Source organism: Micropterus salmoides, unplaced genomic scaffold (genome assembly GCF_014851395.1).
Source record: "Micropterus salmoides isolate LMB-PRFRI ecotype aquatic unplaced genomic scaffold, ASM1485139v1 Ms_hic_scaffold_16, whole genome shotgun sequence".
Taxonomy (NCBI): Eukaryota; Metazoa; Chordata; class Actinopteri; order Centrarchiformes; family Centrarchidae; genus Micropterus; species Micropterus salmoides.
Window position 1 is genome coordinate 21,883,115 of NW_024040707.1, and position 27,004 is coordinate 21,910,118.

Consider the following 27,004-nt stretch of genomic DNA (forward strand, 5'->3'; position numbering starts at 1 on the left):
GACACTTTTTAATGTATTAAAGGGGCGTTATGGAGTTTTCAGCAGCCACAGGCATGTGCTCGTACACGTGCTTTCACATTAAAAGCAGAATAGTGGCTGTTCCAAGCAACGGAGAAAACCGGCCATTTCTAGTGAGGTTAGAGTCTATAAAATTTGATTTATTAATAAGTTATTTCATTGAAATATTACATATAGCCCCTTTAATTTAACTGTATTCATGAACTTAGTCTGTGTCAAGTGCCATGGATGAGGGGACAAGCAAAAAGAAATCAATAAAATATCACATCAGTTTAATTTACATGACTTGATCCTCAGATGCTGCAGTTTTCTGACATTCCCAAGTTCCTCGGTGCTCACTTTTTGACTCTTGTGACATTGAAGGAGGGCCACATGCCGACACCAGCACACATATACAAACACACACACACAGCTGGCGAGCTGAATGAATGACATGTTAATATTTACCTCACCTTGCAATGAGGTGAGGTAAATCTGCTTATGTCACTTTTTTCAGGCTCCACTTTTACCGTTATAATTGACTTCACAGGGGGCCTCACTCTGCTCACTGAGTCAGAAAATCATATTTGGATACACAGCTAGCAAACTAATCCCAACAATGCAGAACTCTGGAGTGGACTGGTAACAGCTGCAAAGCATCCTCAAACACTGGTGCTTCATCTCCCTGTAGGCAAAACTCAGATTAGTCTCTGCAAGACTTTTTTAATCACTCTTTTGAGCTCATCTTTCACCACACCGTAAATGCAGGCCTTTTCTTCATCTGCTTTCCAAACACAACTGCAGAGTGCTGGAGGATGTTGGGCCATGCATGTCAGCTCAGGGTCAAACAGAGATGACCTTTTATCTGGCTCCGCATAGACAGGAGGAATTTGAACAGGATACATATGTAAGTGACCTTTTATAGGCAGATCTGGCAAAAACGAAACATGCACATTAATCTGTTTGTCACTATTTGCTCAGTGCAGTTCTTCAAGTTCAGATCAGCAGTATGTGGAGTCATTACTGTGGTTTGGTTTTCACAAAAGAGAATCTTATGATTGATTGTGAGACACGTTTCCATGACAGCACTATATGTCAACATCATCACAGTGAGTCAGTTAGTGGCTCGTCATAATGCAATATGTTAGGGACAAAGCAGTGAAGCAATGAGGAAGCATCAGTTTTAGATGAAGACTGGGGGTTTTATATACCCCAAAAATGCAAAAACGTGCAACACATACAAAAACCCCAATGAAATGTGCAGTTTATACACTGAGGGGCGAATTCACACAGAATGGATTGCGGCCGCTGATAGGTCCATGACTTGCGCATCACTAGCATCTACTGTAGGCCCTGTTTCAAGGCCCCAATTCACAAAAGTGGTAGGCTAGTTTTTTGAGTCACAGAGGTGTAGGTGTGTGAAAGAAATAAGAATAACTGTTATAGAAGTTATAGAAACTGTCTACGTGCGTAGCTACGCTTTCTGCATTCTGCAATTACACCCCCAAACGCTAGATGGCGGTAGCGCTACAGCGTCCACTGTGTTTACTTTTGTCAGCAGAGAAGGCTAACTTCCTGTTTAGCCCTCCGCTAATGTGAATGAGGGTAAAACTGGATATGTGCGGCTAGTATAGCCTTTTCAAATGTCATCGACAGAATGGATCACATTCCACCGTGTTACAGCTGCTGTTTTGGCTGCTAGTAAAAGTTACTTCAAAGACCGGTGCACTTCCTGTCGGCTCTGAGGCATGGCGAGGCTACCTAGCCGCCCAATCACAGTGCTTATGGTCCGTGTCGCCTGGACGTGTAGTTTAGGGATGCAACATGAAATTTCCTTGTCGACGAATCGTTACATAGATGCCGTTTAAGGGAGAGATAGCCATCTTCGTATTAGGAACATTTCTGGCTGTTTATTTCTAACTGCAATGCACTACAGGAAGTGCTGGGGGCAGTGTTGCCTCCACTGTCTGCCATGACAGCTTGACTTTGAGACTTCTCACGAAGAAGAAGCTTTCATGTGAGAAGCGGAAAGAAGCGGAGAAAGAGGCGAACAGCAGAGCGGCTTTTGTTTTGTACGCAGTCAATAAATACACTTTTGAGTGGTTTTGAGTCGACAAATCAACTGTGTAGAACTTGAATATTGGCAGTTTTACCAAAGTTGATGGCGAATCGAATCGTGCTCAAACATTTTCGGCGTTGAGAAGCTCCACAAGCGCCCGCGAGGTTAGCGGTGGCAGCCGGCCGGCATGTCACGCCCACAGATCCCTCTGGTCCCAGTTACACAGACCACTGCATCCGCAACAGCAGAGGAAAGGCAGTGTTTCCTATTCGTTCATTTATTTGTGGCGGCCTGCCACAGTATCAACGCTGATACCCACATACTGATTTTTTTTTTACTATTTAAAATCTTATTTGATTGCGGATCAGCGCCGTAGTGCATTTGCGCAGCACATGCTCTTGCTCGTCTCTATCTCTCCCTCCTTCTCTCTCATAAACACCGCAGCACAAATCTGTCCAACACAACACTGTCCATGTCGGAGACCCAGCTTTAAAAAAGTTATTAGTAATGAGTAATGGTTTAAAATACATCAAGGAACATCTGGCTTGTGATGTAGCCTACAGAACATTCTCCACTGAGTTATTGCCTAAAACCCATAAGCACTTTGGAAAAATGAACAACAGAAGTGGTATGAAAGGGGACTGTTGCTTTATATTGTTCTAAATAGACATTACTTTGTTAGTGTACAGTTGGAGTTTTAGTACTTTTTTGCTTTTATTTTATATAATTCTAAAGTAAAAATCTTTGTTAAACAGTTTTAAAGTTTGTATAATCAGTGAATTATAGGAGTAGCCTACGCTGTCTTGTCTTCTTCCCTATTTTCTCCCTGGCGTTGATACTGGTGTTCATTCTGAATAGTAAACCTTGTTCACTTAATGGTAACATTAGCTAGTTAGGCTGTGTGTTGGAGATCAGTAATTCACTTGAAATATATTTAATTAGTTAAATGGTTTGATTAGGGTTATGGGGTGACAAAAATAATCGTGACTAGTCGACTAATTGAATAAATAATTAACAAATTAGTCGACTACGAAAATAGTCATTAGTTGCAGCCCTAGTGTAGTTAGATTTTTGAAGTGCACATCAGGCTACAGCGTAGGTGATGGCGTAGGGTAGGGGGCTACACAGAGGCTACCCTGTCGATTTGACGAAGTATAAATGGCTCTTTACGCAGTTACACTTTCACGCTGTGAGAAACACTGAGAATTGTTACACTGCAACTCATTTTCAGTTGGATTTTCTTTGTACAAAAAGAAAAGCTCTGTCTAGTAGCCTAACCTAGAACCTGAATTTGTTTGAGTGAGAGTGACAGAAGCTCCTCTAACCTGGTGCAGTTTTGGAGAATATGTAGTCAATGTTTCATTATGTTGAAACATCATTTCAATATAGTTGAATGGACCCCAGGAAGAATAGCCAGTGCTGTAAAGAAAGACGCCTAATTAAGAAAAAAAAGACAGCATTTTACATTAAAGAAACATGACAAAAATGTTTGTGTGTGGTGTCAATTAAAGTTCTGAGTCAGACTTTTAAAAAAATCTGAAATTGGAATCACCCATGAAAGTTGCTGTTGCTGCATCTCTACTTATAAATGCGCTTCAGTTTCCACCAACTCTCTGAAGACACCATAATTTCCCTCTAACTGCGTGTGGCTATTAGTATTTGTGAATTGGACTTTTTTTTAAATCATTTGCATAGAAAGGTACCCCTGAGAGACTTCCCGGCACAAAAACGAATAAACTCCAACTTTGAGAAGTACACCACAGATGCTCTGAATCAGACCCTGTGGGGGATTTATACAGCTGTCTAAGGCAGGTGGGAGTACAGTGTTGCTAGTCTAAGAGGTCTGAGGGCCAGTATTAACCGTCATTTAACTGAATTCAAGGTTAAATGTTTCAAGCCTCATGAAAATGGTCGTGTACAATGTTGCATTATATCCGGTCTGGCCTGCAAACCAATGCTGGTGGACATTTTTCACAGCCTTTTTGTTGCTGGATTTAGAAATTAAATTGATACAATTTACAACTTCATAGAGGAAAAGTTACAAAGTTAGGTTTTTTACTGCAGACTTTTTTTTTGCGGACAATTGCCATTACAATAAATATACTTATTTCGTGTGAATGCACAGTGAGACATTTGTTGCAAATTGCAACCCTCACCACTAGATGACACTAAAACTTACAAACAGAACCTTTAATAGATGACGGGGACTAATCACCTCCCTTTATGTGGTCAGATTTTTTATATTCAGTACACAGAGATGAATTTGTTGATTATGTCCTAATGTTCCTCCTCGGTCCTGTGAAAGTGTTTTAGAAAACCAGCCACCTGCTCCATGTTTAGCAGGCCTACATATTGTTCTAACCATGACTGTCTTATAAGATAAACAAGACAACTTGTAGTGTTGAGTGAGTGCTTGGCTGAAACAAGTACCTGCTACAGAAAATGTAATTGTACCATCAGAGTAAAATGCGCCAGTATCCGTTTTCTAATAAAAAATTAATATAGGAAACGTCTGACACTGTTCTGTAAGAAGTTTTCTAATAAATATAATAATAATCCTGATCAACCAATAACAACTTTGGCCCATGTCCGGTTTAAGCCCCAGCAATTCAGTACGGATACAGATAATTTAGTTGGCGGAACAGATACTGATAATGGTATACTCGGTCATCCCTACTAACTTGTGTTCTTTCGAATTTAGAAGAATTATTCTTTCAATTGACAAACAACTGAGTCTCCACAGTCTGTTAACAGTCACCCCAAGCACTCTATGGGTGCAGACAGAAAGACTGTGATGTCAGGGATCTTCATTTTAGGAACCCCTCCTACCCCTTACCCCTCCCACAACAATACATAAACACTTCACCTCAAACAATACAGGTGCTGATTTTGGCATGTCCCTGCCTCCTCAGCTTAGTCTGTAATCACAAAGCGCGCCCATAGGTGTCTGCATGTCATTGTTCTTATAATCAGCACTTAGGCTGTTGGCAAGCACTCTAAGCTAATTTAATACCGGAGGTAATGAGTTAATTTGCAAAGATCTACATATTTTGAGGAGAAGTACAATGCAAAACGCCAAGAGTGATGGAAAAGCTGATTCCCCTTTCCCTATAACTGATTCCTGTTTCTTCTCTGTAATCACAATAACAGTGAGAGCCTACTTAATTCTGCTGCAAATTAATCAAGTGTAAACATCATTAGATATTGATATGAATTGCATTCATCTGCAAAATGAAGTTTGGTACTCTCCACTAGATCAGTTCATTGGCACTGAGCTGAATCCAGATATGAATATTACAGACATGTAAACTGTTACCCTAACATAATTTTGGTGTTTTCATTAATGATTAAATTTTCCAAGCGTCTTTGCATATTGCATACTTAAGTGATTATTTTGAGTGGTCCTTACAACTGGCATCATCCAAGTGAAATCTCATCTTATTCATTAGTTTTGTGCCTTCAAATGGTAGCACTCAAGATTTTTCCCTGTTGCTCGTGGCCTGTAGTCCACCAAAATGCATTAGTGCATCAATTGTAGATTTAGAGAAAAATTGTTGAAAGATAGAAAGACAAGCTGAAAGGTAAAACAAGATGCATCACTTCTAATTTATACCAAATTTTTAAACCATATTACTGTGTTTTAGACATTTGGCTGTATTTTCTCTACCATTCCAGGCATCCATTAGTTTCCAGAAATGTTCATATGACATGAGATTCTTTTAGTACACAACCCATCACAGGGAACATCAAGTCTGCATTCTTTTTTTATCAAAGCTACATTATAAAGGAAGTTTCAACATCTAACACCTTAGTGATTTTCATTCTGGTACCACAAAGTCATGTCATAAGGAGAATACTAATGTGCTGTCACTTTAGAAAAATATGACTTTGTTTTGCTTCTTTTTGATAGAAAGTTTGTCTTATTAAATACACAAGTCAAAACAAACACCAAGTATTAAATTCTAAGCAAAAAATTATTTTAACTTTGAAAGGTGCTTTTGTATGTTTAGATGACATCTTAAAAAATAAGTTTTCTGTAGTATAAAATCTCTTTTCTCATATTTATACAAATAAAATAATGTATTTTGCGTAGTTTTTCACCATCTTTGTAGTTGAAGTGTAGAAAGGCTTGTCATCCATGTGCAGTACCTTTTTGAAGGAAAGTGGTTTTGAAAGGATGCATCAAGCCAGCCAGCATCAACCCCCCTACAGCACCTAAACAGAGCTTCTCTCAATCCTCGTCACAGAGACGACGGCTGCTGAATACTGAGCAGAAGAGACAGGAGCTGCCCCTCACCCCCGCACACACACACAATTATTCTCTCTCTCTCTCTCTCTCTCTCTCTCTCTCTCTCTCAAACAGACATACATACATGCATACACATACACAGATGCAATTAACTACACTAACACACACACCTACGCAGGGATTTTAGTTCACAGAGCACTAACAGCATCAGACGTGCTACCACACACTCCCTTTCAGCAGGAAAAATGGACCATCTGTGAGCTCTTCAGGCCACCAGCCAATGACATTGTTTAGGACTCATTTTAACAACAGTCGTGAACTGCATTTTGAATCTTTGTTTCTAGCATTTGGTTCTTGAATAGCTTTTTTTTCTTGTTGTTTTGCAAACATCTGTTTGCGGATTTAAAAAGAGCTACTTTAATAGAACTAATCTTCACTAATTTCTCAGCTGCAACGTACTATTAACTACAGCCATCTTTGAACAAATTTATGAAGGTGGTAAAAACACATAGTCCTTATGCTAATGAGATTTTATTCTGATACGGCATGTTATGAGTTTGAATATTGAGTTTAAATAAAATGCACTCCTCTGATATCACCAAATTAGTTATTAAAAAATAATATTTTATGGAAAATCATTCTCCTCACCTTGAGCATATTGGGGTAGGGATGTCCAAATCTAGTTAGGCCCCAGTCCTGATCAGAGGACTTTAATATTAACTATTAAGATCTGCCGATAACAGTCTGATCCGATTAATTAAATATGTGATACGAGTGAGTGTGTTGTGGGGCAGTTGCGTTGTACATGACCAAAAACCGTAATGAAAAGAACAGAATGTTGTGAACACTTGTCATAATTTGGGAGAAATGTGACCCATGAGAGGACAATGAAAAACGGGAGTCTCCTGTGAAAATCCGGAGGGTTAGCAAGTATAATAACCAGAGCTAACCTCTGTTGTCCTTGTTTAATTTTTTTTTATTAACAACCAAAAATGTACAAATACAGCAGACAAGGGCTTCTCATAAAAGTCTAATTATTTGCTTCTGTAAGTAAAGTAGCTTCTGTAAGTATGTAAGATGTCATTCAGTACCACGGTGGTCTTGATCGGTAACAACAAGTAAAAATTTAGAGGGAGAAAATATGGAATGTAATATTTTGTCTCCTCATTAATACTGACTAACATTTTAATTTTATGAATTACATTTTAGTCTCGTAATTTTTCATCAACAATATTGCATGTTAAGATAGTCCCGGTCAGCGTTGAAGTACATTGTCGCCGTTTCGTCATTGTCTTGTTTTAGTCAGTGACAAATATACAATTTAGTTTCGTCTGACGAAAGTAACACTAGTTAAGCTTGTCGTAGACGCATTGTACATTAGGCTACATGCATGTGCTCTGTAAGTGAAAAAACGGGTTACAGGTTTATTGTTGATCACGTAACGTTACAGTTTTGTTTAGTTAACGTTACGAGTCTGGGGAATGTGTTGATTTACTGTAGTTTATAAGCTGTCTTTAATTGCATTTCACATTACATGGTTGTGCTCTCAGGTTACAGTTACAGAATCCCTTATAGCAAAGCAGTTTTATAAGCAGCCTGGATTGAACGCAGCAGGTAATACAACATTCATTATAACCACGAGAGACTTGAGACTTGACTCGGATTCTAGCTCAGTGACTTGATACTTGACTTGGACTCTAGCTCAAATACTTGTGAGCATCTCTGTTATGCTGGGGCTGACGGGGATCCTAAAAAATTAAAGAAAACTTGTTGGTGTATGCTGTCAGTTCTAGTTATGAAAATCAGAATCGGTCAAACTTGGAATCGGCAGCTCAGACCTTAAAAAATTAGCTGTCATTCAGGAGGGGAGAAACATGTTAGCAAAGACAATGGTGACTGAGGAAATTTAGGGCCTATCATTTTAAACATGGTTGCATCCCGCTTTATACACTTGAATTAGACCAGTAAATTCCAAATGGGGTAGCCAAGAACCGCCCAGGATGGAACATGATTGAAAAATGGATTTAATCTCAAACACTAAACACAATCTTCACTGCCTTCAGTAGATTGCGATAGATGATATGACGCACCCAGGTTCAAACCGACATAAAAGCATTTTTTCGCTTTTGCCTATAAACCTGTGTGAGATTGTTCCCCGCTTGTCTCACTTCAAAGAACCATGTATCTTAATTCCCATCAAAGTGTCTGAGATTAGCCTTGAGCCTTTACCCCAGAGCCAGGGTCCGTTTGGCGTTACGGCGTTCCCAAAAAATGTCTGTTTGACATCGCTGTCTGGATCTGCCTCACGCTGACAGTGGCCATGTGGAAGTCGGAGGATGTGAGCAAGAGCTTAGCATGAATGAACAAGAGATTAGAGAAATTGGAAGCGTTGGGATAAGGATACAGGATATTCCAATAAAACACTTCTCCACCTCTAACCTCTCCACCCTCGTCAGACAAAATGGAAAACTTATCTGTGTGTGTCAACAAACTGTGTCTGCCCGGCATCTGTGTTTTTTATTTCTTAGCCGGCGGTACACACAGTGTTGACGGTGGCAAGGACAGCAGAGGTACTGATATCTATTCTCTGGGAACCAGTTTTCTGCCTAGCATGAGTTGCTCATCTCAGTGGGGTGATTGGAATTAGACAGTGTTTAGGGTAGAACAATAAAATGCTGCCAAATGCTCCACTATGATGAGAAGCTAGTTCCTAACTGTTTATCTTAAGAGATAAGGAACTGTAGTAAGTCTCCTTCACTAACACTTCGGGAATTCAGCTGGTTTTGGACTGGCGTCAAACTACTGGCCCATGACTTTTCATATTTTTCTGTATATGGCCCATAATCAAAAAAGCTTCCCTGGTCTATGTAATCACTCTGGGTTACATAGACAGTTGTCACTGCAAAGACCTGTCTCTCTCCTCCAGCTTCTCAGTATTATCCATTTTCAGATAGTTTAAATAGTGAAGGAAGAGGAGGGTTGACAATAAACAGATTACTTCAGTGAACATAATTCTGTGTTTTCATAAGCCTTGTGTCTGTTCCTTTTCTTGGGTTGACCCACCCCTGTGGAATGAGCTCATAACTCTTGTGTCACACATTAACTTCTCTGCTTCGTCTTTGCAGAAATGATCCTCCATGATGCATAACTGAGGTAGTACACACTTCTATTGGTTTGGAAAACTGCTTTTGGGAACTTTTGTCTATTAAGCGGGGCTTAGGTACATTCATTGATTACACTGGGAAGTAGCTAGATAGAGGAGGACTTATGAGCAGTTGCCAAGTTACAGTAATGAGTATGACATTTATCTGTAGAAATTACTATAAAAAATAGGCAACATGTAAGAACCAGCAATCTTATTCACTCCCTTCTGTATAATTATCAAGCATTTTATTGGTACATTAAAATCCAAAACAAACGTCTCCTCATTAACATAAGGTGACTAGTTTCCAATCTGGAGTCTGAAGCCCAGGAAAGATGTTTGTTTGCGCTAACTGCTTTCGCTTTTCCAGCAGTTGTGGAAACAACAGACTAGAGGTGACCCAGTATAGTCGAAGATTCGATGCTTCGATAGACGGGGCCTGATTCGACTGCAAATATCATAGTCGAATCTTTGCAGATGCATAATGAAGCGAGCATCATGCAATTTTGGCTAAATGGGGCTGCTCATTGTCTGATTTTACATAGAACTACCGGTTTTCTCCAAATAAGTTAATATACAGCCTATTATGATATAAATATCAACATAAAATGCTGTAAAATGTTAAAAGAAAGAAGCTTTTAATAAATCTGTGTGTGAATAAATCCAAAATTTTAACCCTAGGGAAGGTGGGGTCAGTGCGCATGTGTGGGCTGTGTGTATGGTAGAAGAGGGAGAGAGACAGAGGACCAGCTGCGCCAGTGTTGTGCCAAGTGGTGCGTGTACTTTGCGGGAAGTTCAAATCATTTATCACCATTGATGGACCACACAAAGAATATTATATACTTGGAATAGACCCGCGAGGTACATGCAATTCTCGGCGGGCATGCGCAACTTGGCACAAGACCATTGAATGGCAGGCAAACACAGTAGAGAGAAAAGGGTCAACAATGAGCCTCAGTATAGCTGTAAATGTACAGTTTAAGTTACAGTGACTAATGAATAGAGACTGCAGTTCTATAGCTTCTCTGAGGGCACGTTCGGTCTTTCCTTTGGGTGCTGTCTGCAGCCTCTACCCACAAGTGACAAGATGTAAGACTTTCTGCACAACAGTGGTCATAAATGACACAGGAAATTGTTATGATCTTATTGGGGAACATCTCTCTACTCTCTGTCTCTTTCTCTGTCTATTTTTCTTTTCCTCAATGCCCCTTCCTCTCCTGCACTGTGTGTGTTTGTTATTGGTGTGTACTGTGTCTTTTTTGCTGAGCCCCATTCCCCCCAAGATAAGAAGATCTTGATAAAAGATCAAGATAGCGTTCAGCTACAAAAAAAAACAACATTTCCTTACTCCTCTGGGGACATTAAACTATTTCCTTTTTCTCAAGAAAATAAATAAAAATCAAGCAACCCAAGAATTCACATCAGCATGGACCCCACATTACAGCATCTTTTCCACCTCATTGGCTGGCCTTTTCAGATGCTATCAATGAGCAGGTGATGTTGGTGCAGCCCATAAATTCTGCATTGCAGGGGCATAGTCTGAATAAGTAAATACAGATTGTGCTGTAGGTATCTTTACACTGTGTTTAGACCAGCTGCACAGCAGTGGCCCTGACTTAGAGGCAGAACCCTGACTGCTGAAAACAGAAAGTACTAAAACTATAAAACATTCTCTTTATAGAAGTCAAACATTTATATTTAGATTAGTGTATTCACTATTAGACCCACAGAGATTGTAATTATACACACACATACAGATTAGTATTTCTGTTTGTCTTCAGCATGCAAGGCACATGAGGTGATTAATTCATGTATCTTAGGGAAAAAAACTAATTAATTCATCTAATTCCATGGCTGGCTATCTGAATCTTTTAGTAATTTTATGAGACACCACAGGAAAAAGAAATCCTATGCCCATCAATTCAATTCCGTTCAATTCAAATTAGCTTTATTGGCATGAATGTGTAACAACAATATTGCCAAAGCATCATATATACTACATACCATCATCTGGTGGACAGGTCTCTGACAAACCAAAGACATATAGGGAAATAACACGTCTGTACTCGTTCCACTGTAAGCTTCAGTAAAAATAATTTTCTTTAAATAACCCCACTTTTTGTCATGTCAGCCTTTCATTTGCACATGTAGCTACACATTTATTCTACTACCGTTCTAGTTTGCTCATCATTTACACCTTAAACTGTTGAGAAATTGAACTAGAAAACAAGTGACATATTAGAAATGATTTAATTTGCTGTGCTAATAAGAGGTAAGAGGAACTACTATAAAAAATCTACATAATACTTCTACTTCCTAAATCATTCTGCTTATTTTACCTGTAGTAAGTTAACACAGTACCTGTTTTTTGAGAGACTTTTCAGAGCTTGTACATAATGCTTTTGGATGAGGACTGAAAAATTTAACTTAAAATGTTAGATTAGCAATGACAGAAGTGAAAGATGTATAGCCATTTTTTACCAACACAGCTGAATACTGTTTCTATTGTTACCAGGCAACAAATACCGTCCCAGTGAGTACTTGTGAATCCTGACTGTTATTGCTTAGCAACAAAATTCCATCCCAGTAAGTAAAAAATCAAAATCAGTGAGGCTTAAAAACTACATACAGACCTCAGTGCCCAAACTTTTTTGCATGACTTTAGTTGAATCCAGTGACTTGGCTCCAAAAGGCCTGCTGTGTGGACAGATACTCAGCAGTAGCACAATGAAGAATGGTCGCAGAGCACTGATCCTACTCCCCACTGTCTCTATTCATAAGGTAATATAAACCCCCAGCACACCCACTAATTACTTATCTTCAGTCAGCCAATGGGGTCCTGATTCACTCCACTGACCAACAGACACATTCAAGGCCCTAAGCGAGTGACTTGAGCGATGGGTCATTTATGTGATGTACACACTCATGTTCACATGTTTGGAGCTCTTAGATGTTGAGTTGGAGTTGGATGTAAACCTGAACCAACCAAACATTTCATGCATGTTTTATTGTTTACCTGCTAGTCCATATGACTTTCTGAGGAAAGCTTACCATAACAAAAATAACCAAGGGCAACAGCAGATGGTGCTCTGTTGTGTTGGTATGGAGATTGGAGAAGACAATTACTTAAGTTCTTTATGCTCAGCTAAAGTTGAAGCAACTAAAACCAAATTTGGCTCCCTAAATCTCTTCTTTCCAAAACCATCACGGGTTCTCTAGGAGTTTAAACAAACTAAATACAACCTAGGAAATGTTTCAACCAAAGTATCGACCAGGAAAAACTGAGTGTAGGTGAGGGTAAATGTGTGTGTGTGTGTGTGTGTGTGTGTGTGTGTGTGTATGTGGTGGTGGTGGTGGTGGGGGGTCAGGTTTAGTTTGAGGCTCTTAGAGATATTTTCAGTATTTATAAACAGTCACTTTCATAAACATTAATTGCTCATCTTTTCTTCAGTACACTTTACCTACAAATACGAAACATATATATATTTCAATCCCCTGCCCAATTACTGTCAGTTCAGCTCTCCTGCAGAGCAGCCTTACCACACTAAACTCCTGTGTTAGCCTACATTAGTCACATGTTTTACCTGTAGGACCCACATTTAAATAAAATTGTTCTTCATTTGTGATATAAAAACATAATATTTCTAGACAGAGAAAGTAAATGTGTGGCCTGGTCGTAGTTCAGTTATAAAAATCCTAGCACACCACGAAGCTTCTCTCCTGCCGGGCTGCTGACAGCGCTGTCAGCCAAAGAGCGTCTGGTTCAAAAGTAGTTTAGCCGAAGAAAACAGAGCTGAGAGTGTTGGAGCAGCAAACAGACTCAAGTTGAGCTGCCTTGCTTCACGCTGTCCGCTGTTGCTCTGCTCCTTGTTTCCAGTACCCTTCTCTTCCACAGTTTTGTGACTCGGTTTGCAAAGTATACAGCCTGCCAGGCTATTGCTCTTGTATTGCTCTGTGTACAATGACACCGTCAAGAAAAAGGTGCAGTGACTCCCTAGTCAAATGTGTATACCAACATGACAGAATACATACTCCTGAACAAATAGAGACAAACAGCGTAAGGGATATAATATATAAATATATAAAAACACATCCACTTACAAAGCTATACACCACAGCATCTTAATTACCCACATGGGTCCAATAGACTTTTATGACACCTGACAAGAGATGAATTTCATTAATGAACATCAAATGACTTTGGGATTATTAGCCCCCTAGTGTATGTGTGTGTGAATGGGAGTACAGTATGTGTGTGTCTGTGCCTGCCCTCCCCTGTGACTAATGCATCATATGTGCCAGCAGGGTCGTCTATAAATAACAACATGATGTTCATTTACTGAGCGGGAGGGGTGACTTGTGTCTGGGCAGATGGATGAACGGGTGGAATGTGTGTGTGTGTTCTTCATACTTTAGCTCGCACACTGTAGCGGGCGGTCATTTAGGATTTATTTAAAACGACAGTGTGGACCTCAATATTTGTCCGACACACATTCTCACGGAGTGCCCGAGGCCATGGTAACGTTTTTTGGGGGGAATTACACAGCAGTTGCTCGCAACCCTGGCTTGCGCAGTGTGGTGGCTGATCTGTCCTTACCACATGCAGGATGGGTTGGGGTCGAAGTTCACGTAACCTTGGGAAACAACAATAGCACAGCTGTATTGCTGAGTGAGTGGGCATACTTTGACAGTCAGATTATAGCTGTGAAATGCAGTATTGAGTGGGGGTTGTTGGGTGGGAACTAGGGTAGTTTGTCTCAGCCCTGGGGCCCAAAGACAACTTTACAGAGTAGTTAATTAGTTAGTTATTTAAAAGTGCTTATTTTTTACAACCAACAATTAGACTCTATACTGTCAAACCTATTTTTCTCGTCTGTGAGATTGGATACTGAGAGCATGAGAACAGTTTTTTCTTCTCTGTGAAACTTCTTACAAAACCTTTTCCTGTTGCAATCAGTAATGTAGCACTATTTTGTATTTAGCTGTTATATTGCCAGTCCAGTGTCCTTTAAAACCAAATACTCGATTTCATGCCCCAATTGGGGCTAGCACAATCAGTTGTTAACACAACATAAACACATTTTCACATTATTTACATTACATTTGCCTATTTACTCATCCAACAGACCAGACTCAGAATGTTAATTAAGAGTTGTATTTCTGGCACCCTGGGAAATCTAGGTCCAGTAGTTACTGTCCTTTTAGCTCAGTTTTGGTCTCCACCAACCCCTGAGAAAGATATATGGCTACCAAAGAAAAAAAAGGGAAGGGGAGCGGAGCACACTGACTGATTTGTAGCCTTTAACTGTGCAAACAGACTAACATTTAGAAAAAATGCCATTTTGCCATTTTGACTCTGATGAACATACAGCAGTGTTTACATTATCTTCCAGTCTTTTGCTTATTTTTTCGATCAATCGTTTAGTCTATAACATGTCCCATCACAAGTTTGCAGAGCCTCAATGACGTTTTTTTAATCCACCCACAACCCAAACATACTTAATTTAATTTCCAATTATAGAACAGACTAACAAGGAAGTGAAGTACATATTTCATATTTGCAGGTAAGGTGTGCTTAAGAAAACATCAGTAATAATCTAAATATAAATAATATTATTAAAAAGTATCTATAAGAGCCTCAAATGACATGTCATTCACCATTTTTGTGGTTTATGTGGTTAAATATTTTTTTATGGTAATGCATGACTGCCAGATTCACACTTGAATGCATGCCCAAATATAAATATACACCTTCCTTAGCTTTAGCCAATTGTAATGTTGAACTTTTCATTTAACATTACAGCAGAGCTTTAAAAATGCATTTGTTTTCAGGAGGAATACCTCGCTGTGATGAAAGCATTGTTTGCATAACTATATTGTTTTCTCCCCACCACTTCTTCTTTGTCAAACTAATGATTTCCTTCCCTTTGTCCACGGGTCCATGGAGGGAGGCGCATGCAGTATACACAGAGAGAGAGAAACAGGAAAGGCTGCAGTGTTTCACTGAAGTCCGTTTTCACAGGCTTAGTGAAATGTCTTGTGTCAGTTCAGTCAAACACACAATCCCAGAACCTTACAGCAATATCTCCAGAAAACAGCTGTGCTGAGGACCTCTGACTTCCATGTGCTAATATGGTCTATCCCCACCCCCCCAACTTTCTCTGCAAATGGTACAGTCCATTTAAAAAGGTGCTTGTCATCTCTCAATGCTCTGTGTCCTTTCAACAGTCAGCTGCAGGGAGTACATTTTACAGGGGCAGTGCTCACTCTCTAACACACACACACACATACACACACACACACTCGTGCTGTTACGGAACTCTCAGACACACACACAAACACACACACACACACACACACACACACACAGGCATGCTTGCACACTGACACACTCACACCACATATACACTCTCTTAGAGAAGTGTACACTTCTTCCAGCAGACACACATTCCCCCTGAGCCGGATGCTTCTCTTTAAGGGAAAGGACAAACTGCTTTGAGGATTTAACTTGGCTTTCTCATAAAAAGGGAGCAGGAACAGACAGAAAAGGCAAAGAGGAAGGATTTATTTGGGGACACCTTCCATGACAGGAAATGGTCAACTTGTCAGCATGACACCTCTTCTGGATTCCCCTCTCCTCCTCAGGCAAAAATCCTGAAAATGATGGATGACAACAAACAGTTGGCCCAGCGCATTGATGGGGCCATTCAGTCCGCCAGCCAGGAGGTGACCAACCTGCGGTCAGAGCTCAGCGCCACCAGCCGCAGACTGGCCGAGCTGGGGGCAACAGACTCTGCCGGCATGCTTGAGACCCTGCAGCACAACCACAACGGTAGGGGAGCCGCTCGGAGAGTGGAGTGAGACTAACTGTGTGCTGAGAGGCTGCGAACATGTGTAGAAGGATGAGTACACTCTGATTCACCTGTGTACAATCTTGCAATGTGTGCAGAAGTGTGTCTTTGCGCACATGTGTGTGTAATTTGCGAGTTGAAAAAGCCACCGCTCATGCTTCCGTCCGTGGGAAAAAGTGCACATTTGAAAGTCAGTGAGTAGATGAGTTGAACAAAAGGAAAGAGGTGAGGGGTTTCTGCTGGCTTGTGTCCACTCTTAGTTCTCCCACAAATCCCCTCTCATGTTGAATAATTAACCTTCTGAACCTTTAAAAGGGGGGTAGTGCTGCACTTTAGTAAGTGCAGAGTGGGTTAAGTTACAACCTCTTTTCACTCTCGGGCACTTCTCTCAGGCATTTGGTTCTCCCTTAACCGGGCAATGGATCTGTGTCTCTTGAGGAAGAAGGGGAAAGGGGGCTGGTTGCTGTGGGTTACTGTTACCGAGAGCTGTTTGAATAGATGCCCAGTCTGTAGAATGCTGTCCTCTGTGTGTGTGTGTGTGTGTGTGTGTGTGTGTGTGTCTGCAGCTGCTCTGTTTGCCCTTTTCCAACTTTTTTTTACACTCAGCTTGACATATAGATAGGTTACAGATGTGTGTTTTAGCACCTGTGTACACGCGTAAGCATGGTTGGCTGCATTAGCTTGTGTGGATATGTGTGCCCATGGTAGTCATGTCCTTTTAACTTCTGGCACACACATACTCTCACACTCTTGCTGTTTCCATAGCAGTCAGCTGGTACACTGTGCCGTCTGATAGGATATGTTCCATCTTGGCTTCGATAGTGTTCTGCTTTGAAACCACATATCTCTCAGATACTTCCGAGATCAAGCTCAGTAAAAGGACTGCCATATTTCCTCTCTCACAAGGAAAAAAAAATGTTGGCTAACTTTCCCTTTACAGTGACAGAGAGTCGTTTAGTCCTCAGCTGACCTCTGTAGTGTTTTTTTTAAAGAGGAAAATGTGAACGCAGTCTGCCTTACACAGCTGGTCAGGAACATTTTGGTCATGTGTCAGCATTGTTTTCAATGGACTGCCCCTGTCTCTTTGTTTTTCCATTATTTCTTTCTGCTTGTTTGTGTGTGTGTGCCTTGCGGTATCCCTTTAACCCTGATGCACGCTAACACTCATGCTGTTTCCATAGCAGTGTGTGCGCCAGTGTGAGTGACAACAAGCATTCTTCTGGGAGGGTTTGAGCACTGATGTCATTGTCCCCTGTAGCTGCTTCTCTGCTGAGCTGAAATGATGCCTGAGATATGCATGTTCAGTGGTGGAATCACATTCATCTGATTCAGAAAGCTCACATAAAGACCACATTAACATCACATAGACAGCAGAAGCCTTTCTGACTGGTCCATTCTTAAATTGTGCACAATGTTTCTTGAAATGATAGTCAGAAACTGACACCTATCTGTAGATCTGTCTCATGATGGATTTTGTCGGACATAATTGTGTAGAAATACAGTGCTAAGTGGTTCTGAGTGCCCCTTTTTTTCAACATCAAAAATGAGCATGTCCTTTTGAAGAAAATGGTTGCTGATTCCTGCCTTTGTTTGGCCTGTATATCTTCCCACTGTCATTGTGTCTCTGTCAATAAGTCTTTTTTTCTCTCTTAACACCCACCTCTCGCTGTCTGTTTGCTATCCCCCTTTCCTCCTCCTGCTCTTTACAAGCTCAGGGTGTATAAAAGAAACGGCTGGGGATAGGGGGATTAGGTAATTTATCACCAGTGGCTGTGTTGGGAAGGGAGGTGTGTGCGCTAAGGGTTGCTGGTTCACTGCGCAGCCGGCAGAGTGGGAGTCCTGAGGGAAGCTGTGTTGGTTGCGGTGGGGGTACCTGGGACTTCACTACTAGCAGCACTAACCTTGCTATCAGGTTAGCTTACCTTAATTGCATTTCAACTGCCTGGGGATTTGCATTTTGCAATCACCCCAGCAAGTGCAAAGGTTATGAATAAATTGTAGTATCTTTATGTGGTGGAGGTATATGCTCACAGTTGTTTCCCAGACACACACACAAGATCCAGCCTCCACATCTCTTGTTTTTTTAAACCATTTTACACCTTTTCTATCCTCTGAGCTCACTAGTATCCTCATGTGGTAGTTCATGAGCTTCCCCCTGGACTTAAATGGACTACATTTAGCTTGGTTGCTGTCTTGTTTATATAGAGGAGTGCTGAGCAGCCATAAAATGGGGCTCAAAATGTCTGCCTGTGGCCCCAATTTGTGCCATTCTCGTTTTCTCATTGTGTATGGGAGACAACGTCATGTCCAACTCTGGAAATGAGTAAGGTGAATGAGAGGCCCATTATAGTGCTCATTCTGCCATATATCTACCATATGTTTCTTTTGGTTACCTTTAGCAAAAGGCATTTTGAGGTGTTTTTTAGTTTACTTTTTTAAGTTTTCAGATATTCAGCTGGAGTGTTAAAGATGGTGACCGATTCATTCAATAGAGGCAGACCTGTGGCTACGATGAACCACATACTGCCGTGGAGCAGAATTATGTTTGAATTGTTTTGGTTAAATTTACAAAATATAAAAATTCTGTACTTTTTTGATTGTTTACACATGCAAACATCAAGCAAGCACGACAACAGAAGACATAGCAAACCAGCTAATTAGTTATTACCAACTAGACCAACATCAAGAAGACCAGCTTGGCATGTTACCTGCATCCTGTCAGCTCTTTTAGCTCGCGCCAACAAGTAAAAACCTGTCCCATATTTACTCTTGTCTGGTATCTTCCTCAGCCTCTCTCTTCTTCGTGCTCTCTGACAACGTCTTTTTTCGATCTCTTCGCAGCCTCTGCCATAGTATTCATACAGAGAATAACAAGCTAGCTTCTTCAAATAACTCACATTGTACATCATATACTTTTTGCTTCTTCTTAATGCTCGCTGAAGAGTTTTTTGTTGGTGCCATAAAACATTTCGCTGTTGTCGTGTCATATTTCCTGCCTGGGATTCCAGTGTTACATAGTAGGAGGTGCTCCGGACCCAAAGTGTCAATGACAGAGACGCCATTCACCCTATTACAAGTCAGTGTACAGTACCATCAAAATGATTTTGAAGCTGTTTTTTTAAAATACAGTTACTACGTAATGTTGCTTCACTTAATTAATTAATCACAGCCTACCCTTTCTTGCACTAAGTGCTGAAAAAGGGGGGAAGAAGGAAATCTTAACTAGCATTGTGTTAACACGTTTACTTTTTATGCATTAAAATAATAATAAAATACTTCATTTATACTGATTAGGTCTCAGTGCTGAACTTACTATACATCTTATCCAGCTTTTAGAAGTTATAACTCTGGTAACACTTTCTATGAAGGTCATCGCTATAATGACTAATACATATACTTATAACACGATATAATGCGTCCATAAGACATTATAACAATTGTAAGTGATTATAACAATTGTTATAATCACTTACAAACATGCATTAAGCGCTATAGCAAAGTTCATAATGTATTATGACCTTTTGATTTAGTTTTATAACTAATAGTAACACCAGTTTATATCAATGTGCGGCAAGAATCTCTGACCATGTTCCATAACACATTATAACCATCGACTCTGCCTCCTTATAAATACACTTTAGTCACCATTTAGAATTAGTGATATAAAATGGAATAATAGCTTATAGTAATGTTTAAAGTTATATAGCACGTCTTTGTTTGCTTTAAGTAAAGTGTTCTATCTGTGCATGCGGCATATCTATCCCTGTATAATATATTACAGTTGGATATAATACCATATGAACTAATTATAAGACCTTATAACACGTAATTGTTTGCTTTAAGTAAAGTGACACACATTTTGCGCAGGAAAACAACTTATTTATGTTTCTTTACTTCACTTCATTTCATTTTGCAGTTCAGCACAAAAACACAACATAATTACATCAAGGACACTCATTGTCAGGGTGGTGAGAGATCGCTCAAGAGAAGACCTGTTGCCGACCAACATCATGTAAGAAGAGGCTCAGATGCTGTCACAGATGAATGGCGAGCCTATGGACAGGCCCTAACAGATGCAGTGGACAATTAAAGACAACCACTTCACCAAACGTAGCCTATTAAATGGCATTTTAAAGTAATTGAATGGGAACACTGTTTGGGCAGTAGGAATGAGAATCTCTTGGCACCTCACGATTCGATTTGATTACAGATCAGAGGGCAGCGATCCATCTAGATGCATTTTTTTTCTGTGTAAATTCTGGATAATTACTAAGCATTTCGTTTGCACATTAAAATCCTAAAGTTTACGTCCCTAATTTCCTTTAGTAGCCTCAGCTCCTCCATGGTCACCAGCGTCCTTCCTTTAATAACCAGTCAGACTCCTCTGGACACTGAAATATAATTTAACTTAACTATCAGGATGTACAGTATGTGTACAGGACACCAGTTTAGCTTCAACCTGCTGTTCTCATTCCTCAACAAGTTAGGTAGTAACGACACGCAGCTAATTAACATTACTCCGTTACTAATTTAGCTAACGTTACACTGCTTTACAGACCGGGGATCTGTTAGCTAGCGCTAACCGCCTTCACTTTTCCAGCAGTTGCGGAAACAACAGACTTAACGGACACACTGTGACCTACACTGCACATGTCTGCCTCAAGTAACTTTATATATAATATAAATATATATATATATTTTCCTCCGCTAACTTTCACCGTCGCGTTCTCCCCGTTCTGCTGCTCGCTCTCTCTTTCGCTGGCGCACACACTCGCTTTGCACACAGGAACCAAAACAGCAATGAGTGTTGCTGCACGGTGTAATGCGAAATGCGTCGAAAACAACACTGGTCTCAGACCATTAACAGAGATCACAGGTCTGTTATGTGCACACCTGCGACTGTCCGGGCGACTGTCCGGGCGCTGCACTTCATATTCACTTATATATCAGTGAAGTGATATACCAGTTTATATCACTTCACATTGATATAAACTGGTGTTACTATTGTTATAAAACATTAAATCAACAGGTCATAATACATTATGAACTTTGCTATAGCGGCTAATACATGTCTGTAAGTGATTATAACAACTGTAAAATTTCTTATGGACGCATTATATCGTGTTATAAATATATGCATGCAAGTCATTCAGCTTCTCTTTTATATTATTTCCCCCAGAGAAACAGTGACAAATGGAAGCTGAATGCCACTGACTTCTCCAGAGCTAGCTTTAGGTCTGAGTGAGAAAATATGCTGATGCTGTTATTAATGCAAGTTTTGGATAAAAAATTGGGTATTTATCTGCCGCTCAGTGTATTCTAAACCCCTCTCATGAGTGATGAAAATGTTTATTTATTCAGCATTCAGAGGTTATGCGAGAAGGTCAGCCCTATTGCATTTAATGAGTCATCCATTTTTGTAGTTGAGAGTGAGTGTATTTGAACCACGTGTGGTTGCATTCACAAGATTATTGACTACATTTCTGTCTCAACAAAAAGGGCATGCTTTTCTATCTGAAGCTCATCAAAATGCTTTACACAATGTCAGGGTAATCATTTTAGTTAAACACAGATTTTATCCTCATGATAATTAAAAACACAAAAATATATTAATCTTCAAGGAAGGGTTATCCAGAAGATCAACAATGAGTTAGGCCTATTATATCGTTTAGCATGGAGGATTTGCTGTCTCCATATATCATTAATGAGCATCCAATCTCTGCATGTTAAAATGCTACTGAGAGTACAGTGAGGTGGTGTTCTGTAATTCTGTTCACGAAAAGCCTCCTTAGTCATTGACATTATATATTAAACAGGATTAAGAATATCGGGAGGCTAATACTTCCAATTTAAGCCTTTAGCCAGGCCTTGAATTGGAATGAAAAGGCGGCAATACTCTTGACCATCTGCATCTGTACAGCATGTGGTATTGGGTGTTTAACCTCTATTCCACAAACACCTTAAAGCATATGGGACAGCCCACCCCTCTCTCAGACTGCTGCAGATCGATACAGTATTGTGATTGATTGTTCATCAATAGATGATTCTGAAAGCAAGAGGCTACGTTTTCCTCCACCAGCTTCTTGACAGAACCCAATGGTATCTTTCAAAGGGAGAGGGCAGCAACTGTTTGCCTCTTGCCTGTAAGTGTGAGTACTAGACAATTCAAAAACTGCTATAGAAATGTCCAGTATCCCTCTCTTTTACTTGCTGTGAAACAAACGCGCACACACTACATGCTATCATATCTCAGGCTTACTAAGGTAACATGGTGTTTTAGTGATGTTACTTTTCTCTGTGAGTACAATTTTTATGCACAAGGGCAGATCCTCTCTGGTCAGTGGTTCTCCTGTCATTCTGTGTAGAGTGTTAACATTCAGTTGTTACTATATTAGAGACACTACTCGCTCAATAAATGCTTCATTACCATCAAAAGCGTGGACAGTTGTATTCCTGAAGTGTGCAGCATGTGGCATGCCCTCTTAATTCCCACTATATGCAGCACCAGGGATGGAAAGAGTACTAGAGCATTTTATTCAAATAAAAGTACTAGTTATTTTAAAGACATTTTACTTAAGTACAAGTACAACAGAATAAAACATCACCAAGGCAGACAACACGGACATGTATAAACAATATAAACTCTACAGTGGCTGTAGCCACGAACATATATTAAAGCAAAATAAGAGCTACATACACACACACACACACACGATGCTATGCAATGTTGACTAGAGAGTTAGAACCATCAGTGAGTTTGCTGTATCAAAAAACATTTTGAGCTGAAAGAGCGTTCTGCAGGCACAACTGTGACAGGGATTATTGTCAAAACAGGAGAAAGGTTTCACACACCTTTTTGAAGGTAAAGTTCCTAAAGTGAATGCAGAAGTCGGCACTGGAGGATCCGCCATGAGCATTTCAGCATTTAGCAGGGTAATTTCTTTGTTCCCATGGTCCTGTGTTCCCTAGATTTATATGGCATGTAATGGGAACATGATAAATGGTCCTATGTTCCTCGATGTTAGGGTTAGGGGGTTAGGAAACTTAGGACCCTGGGGACCTAGTTAGGCTCCCCATTTAGCATGTTAACCAGACCCAGCGTGCACTTACTTGGTCACATCATAGGTGTGTTTGATTTGGGTCACTTAGCTGTTTACCAAGTGTTGCATTAAACCAGTGATTAATTAAGCCAACCCAGTGAACATAAACATTTAAAACATCTATGTTTTCCAGAGCTCTGACCTCCTGCGGCCGCAGACACACCATTTGCTTTGGCTTTGCTGCAACTGCAGCTGCTGAATTAAAACAACCCCACTACTTTATTATAGTAATGAGAGTAAATGTAATTTATTACTTCCATCCCTGTACAGCACTTAGCCTACTATTTGCTACTGTACAGTACATGGAACATGCAGCAAACTATTGTTGTTGCACAACTAGTTTGGAAATAAATTGCAAAGACGCAAAGTTGATTAATAACTTCACTTATATGGAACTTAACTTATATGGAATAAAGACAGGATTTGCATAATTTGCAAAGAGACTTTTACATCTCAGCTATTTGAAAATGTCAACAGGCTTTCAAATAATGTTCTACCCTCTTCAATTAGGGTAATGTATGCAAAAAGGGGTCTTTGGCATGAATATTTCCAGAGTTGCTTCAAATGTCACTGCTTTCTTTTTAAGAGTACAATTTGAGTGCTCAGTTAGTCACATTATACTGCACTCATGTTTATGAATACATATCGGTAGCCCTAGTGTGAGGAAGGGGTCCTCAGGAACACAACGGTTTGGGTTGGACAACTATGGGGGAAATTATTCTGGCCAGAGAATCGGTTCTGAGAGGATACTTTATTCATTCTATTGTAGGGAGGTGAATGTGTGTGGTTCTAAAAAATTAACAAATGAAAAAATATCTTTAAACCCAATTCTTTCAAATATGAATACAAACACATCTGGTGAAAAGCTCCCCATACAATAGAAATGTTACACTTTGTATTGGAGCATATGAGATTGGCATATACATATTGCCCTATAATAGCATTCGCTTTCTATTCAAACTAGTGCATCTCAATACACAGAAATAATTTATACAGGGGGTTAATTGTCCCTGCTGAGCTTAATGAAACTGTCGCTGCTCTGAAGATGGTTTAGGAAAAGATGAAAAAGTGTAAAATAAACAAGTTATGTTAGTAAGTAAGATGACGTGACGTATGTTTTGGGACCTAAGTCGTAACTTATGTTATGTTGGACACGAACAGCCGTCTCCTCTGTGAATGTCAGTCCTGTGTTTGACCCATCCATCCACCTCGGTGTCTTCCCATTGTCGTAAATTTGGTCCTAATAAGCTGCTTGCACAGATTACCTGTGTGGCCATATTTTTGGGGAGGACGGTCTGTTTTATTCTTTCTCTTTTGTCTGCTCAGACAATGTCTGGAAAACATGACAGTTTGCACCATGCCATTACCTGTGTACCTTTTCACACTCCCTATCATTGATTTGATGAAGAGGGATAGGTATAAAGCTGCTGTCACTCAGAAAGGTCTTTTGCGTAGAATGCCAGCTGGGTGAGTGAAAAACAAAGAAACAAAAGACAGATATAGCAGGGTAATGCAGTCATAAAAGACTGCAATGAATTACCTCAAGCTGTGAAAATGGCACCAAATCTCATTAGTGTTTTTGTCGATGGAGATGGCTTTTGAGTCCCTCTCAGTCTACGGCAATGAGAAACTTAATGACTTGTGTGAGGAAAAATGATAGTCCTTCTCAGGTTTCATGTTTATGGCACGTTTTATGGACATTTATTTGACAAAGTTTCCCAACAGATGGTTACTCATGAAAGCGGTCCTCAAAAGTGCAACAAAAATTGGAAATGCCACAATTGCCTTTGGCAAACTTCATTTAGCTCATCTCCTGGTGTCGACAGCAGTAACTTTCCTAATGAATCCCTAGTTTAGAAGGAATCGCCACCCACTGGAGGTTGTATTTCAAATGGAACGACCCATGTCGGTATAATTAATAAGGCTAAAACCTGAACATGTGGTAGAAGGTAGTAATTACTTGACTATAAAGCATGTTAATGATGAGTGATGTTAGTCTGTAACCATATGCTTAAAGGTCATTCATTTACATATACATGTAGTCATCAAGTGAGTGAGACAGTCTTGCAAAGATTGATTACAACGTAGTGTACAGTTCAAATATAATGATGTGCTATCTCTAATGTGTGTGTTCACCATATGCTGGAAGTGTCTTTACAGCACTACCACACACACACGCACCCCTCTCTGTGGCCTTACGTTATTGCGCAGAGGAGGAAAGTGTTTTCTAGACAGTCATCAGCTACCAATAGGCCTTGACAAACTAACAGTGGCTTTGTTTGACATTACAACTATAATACTAATTAACTTGCAGCCCCACTACTACACACACATATTATTTATTCTCTACCTGAATAGACAATTTGATGCCCTTCATTGCATTTGGGTAGGTCACATCTGTAGTGCATATTTGATGTTTTGGGATGGTCACAGTATGCATTAATGAGTTTGAATGGCTCTCGGGTATGTAAATGAATGTTGCCCTCTGTCCTTGAGCCGGCCTTTCCTGAAAACCGATGCTAACAGCACTCTCACGCACAGCGGCAGATGGCATGACGAGTGTCCTCGGTAATAGGTGACATTGCACATATTTAGATGCGTGCAAGTGTAAACTCTGAGCTTTGTCATGTAGAAGGTGAGGATGAGGAGGAAATGTGCTTTAGTACAACGTAAAATGTCGAGTTTCTCACAGAAAGAGATTTGAGCGAGGATATTCTGTAGCTCCTTGAAGGTGTCAGGCCACTATAATGGATAGTGCACCATGTGGATAGAAGACTGTGAACAATGATTAAAACACTCATTAATTTGATGGAAAGCTTCATTAGTGGGTCATGGCAGGTTGTGGGCATCATTGTTTTTATACTGCATCCACTAAGACACCATCAGTTTCAAGATGGCCTTCGTTTTACACGTTTGCCACAGGGTCCAGCTCAAACATATTTGAACAAACTTGATCCTCCAGATAATGTGGGGGCGAGAAACATTTGTCACTGTATCGTTGCCAGTGATCATAAGGGGGTGGGGGTGGGGGGTTAAATTAAAGTAGCAGAATCTATGAAAGGCTATACTGCATTACATCGGATGGGACTCTGGTGTAGTAATCTGCACAGTGGAAGCTGATAGGTCCGCTCTGTTGCCCCAGAGAATGGCTCCTAATAGGCTGAGATAGGAGATGAGGAAAGTGTGTGCTTGTCAGGCACGGAGCCCCCCCAGTGATTTTTGAATGATGTGATATGACAGGGACTGGGGAAAGAGGAGGGGACTGGGGAGGTGGGGGTGCACTGTGGGGCTTCCCAAGATTTTGTCAGCAATTATTCACAATGAGGTGCAGTCAGACGATCGGCTGTGGCAGCAGCAATGATGAAATGACATTTCCTCTGTTCATCTCACATCTCTGGAAGTGGTAGATTGAAAGGATGTGAGTTTTGCCTATTTCTGTCGTCTGTTCCATTTCTTTGAGGCCGATGCTGTGCAGCACTGTGTGCAGACGCTGTACATCTTGACGTCATCCTTCTTTCTGTGCATGTCTCACAAGTATTTCACTTTTTATTTTCATTTGATTGTTAGGCTTAATATCATTTTTTTTAACCAAAGAAACTATACTAA

At 40.2% G+C, this 27,004-nt stretch overlaps 1 protein-coding gene across 8 annotated transcripts in view; it reads left to right on the forward strand.

The window, feature by feature from the left end:
• Window positions 1–27,004, forward strand: part of LOC119905641 (kazrin-like) — a 193,883-nt gene that overhangs the window by 49,187 nt on the left and 117,692 nt on the right. For 7 of the 8 annotated variants that reach the window (XM_038722868.1, XM_038722865.1, XM_038722862.1 and 4 more), the window contains exon 3: window positions 16,093–16,279. In XM_038722868.1, coding sequence (XP_038578796.1) covers window positions 16,093–16,279 — 187 coding nt within the window. Of the gene's footprint in view, window positions 1–15,657; window positions 16,280–27,004 lie in introns of those variants that run through there. The other variant, XM_038722867.1, reaches the window with a different exon arrangement.